Raw genomic sequence first — 960 nt, 5'->3', positions numbered from 1 at the left:
GGCTTAAAACCCTAGTGTAAATTCGGACCAAGAGTTTCAGAATAGACCTGCTGGATCTCTTGCTTCATGCGAGACTTTATTCCATTGCTTACAATACATATTTTTGCAGGGTCTTTATATCGATGGACTGATACATGTGTTATCTCTTTATTACGAACGTATCAAGAAATGGAAAAAAAATTTACTGGGGAAAGATTTCACACAAGAAGTGTTGGGAACAGATTGTGAAAATTATGAAAGATAAGGGATATAATATAACAGGCCCTCAATGTTCCTCAAAATTAAGAAGTTTAAAGAAGACATACAAATCAATAAAAGATCACAACGCCAAATCTGGCAACGAACGACGAATTTGGCAGCATTATGAGGTTCGAAATAATTTTTCTTGATATTGTTTTTTATCTAAGCTGATTTATGTGCGCGCATATACATAATTTTTTTATATACAGATTATGGAAGAAATATTTTCCAAGAAAGCTTGGTGTAATCCAGTAACGCTTGCTTCGTCTACGGGATTATCTGTAAAGAATACAGACAATGAAAATTCTACAGCTTCGTCATCGGAAATGTCATATACTAGTGATCTTAGTCTGCTTAATGATGATTTAGTAAATAAAGAAAACATTTCAAGTAATACAAAAACTTCGCGACAGTCCACGACTGGTCTTCTTCAAAAAAGACTGGCTCAAAAAGAAACGCATGAACAAAAGCGACAAAAACGCCATGAACAAAGAATGGAGATGGAACAAAAATTAATTGATACTCTTGCTCAATATTTGAATAAGTGATTACAAGTTACATTTGCGTATTGTACTTTTTCTACTTTATAACTATATTTCTTATAAATTTTTTATCATATATGGAGACATTAAGTTTCGATGTTTATGTTTGTGATATCACTTTATTTTTATGTTTATTGAGATCACTTTATTAATTTTATTAACTTGTTATTTTAGTGTA

At 31.5% G+C, this 960-nt stretch overlaps 1 protein-coding gene across 1 annotated transcript; it reads left to right on the top strand.

Moving 5' to 3' along the window:
* The first annotated feature begins 113 nt into the window (after positions 1 to 113).
* LOC108720181 (uncharacterized) lies at positions 114 to 788 on the top strand. Its single transcript, XM_018447167.1, has 2 exons — positions 114 to 368; positions 450 to 788. Exons 1-2 carry the CDS (start codon positions 135 to 137, stop codon positions 786 to 788), a joined length of 573 nt encoding a protein of 190 aa, XP_018302669.1. The 5' UTR covers positions 114 to 134.
* Positions 789 to 960: the final 172 nt, after the last annotated feature.

Source organism: Mycetomoellerius zeteki, unplaced genomic scaffold, assembly GCF_001594055.1.
Source record: "Mycetomoellerius zeteki isolate Tzet28-1 unplaced genomic scaffold, Tzet1.0 C4353296, whole genome shotgun sequence".
In the NCBI taxonomy this organism is placed as follows: Eukaryota; Metazoa; Arthropoda; class Insecta; order Hymenoptera; family Formicidae; genus Mycetomoellerius; species Mycetomoellerius zeteki.
This window is presented reverse-complemented; position numbering and strand designations above follow the sequence as displayed.

Excerpts from the sequence above, each read along its gene's own strand:
- LOC108720181 (XM_018447167.1), top strand. The coding sequence starts at position 135 with ATGTGTTATCTCTTTATTACGAACGTATCAAGAAATGGAAAAAAAATT. Across the intron at positions 369-449 it reads GAATTTGGCAGCATTATGAG|ATTATGGAAGAAATATTTTC; the intron begins GTTCGAAATAAT and ends TTTTATATACAG.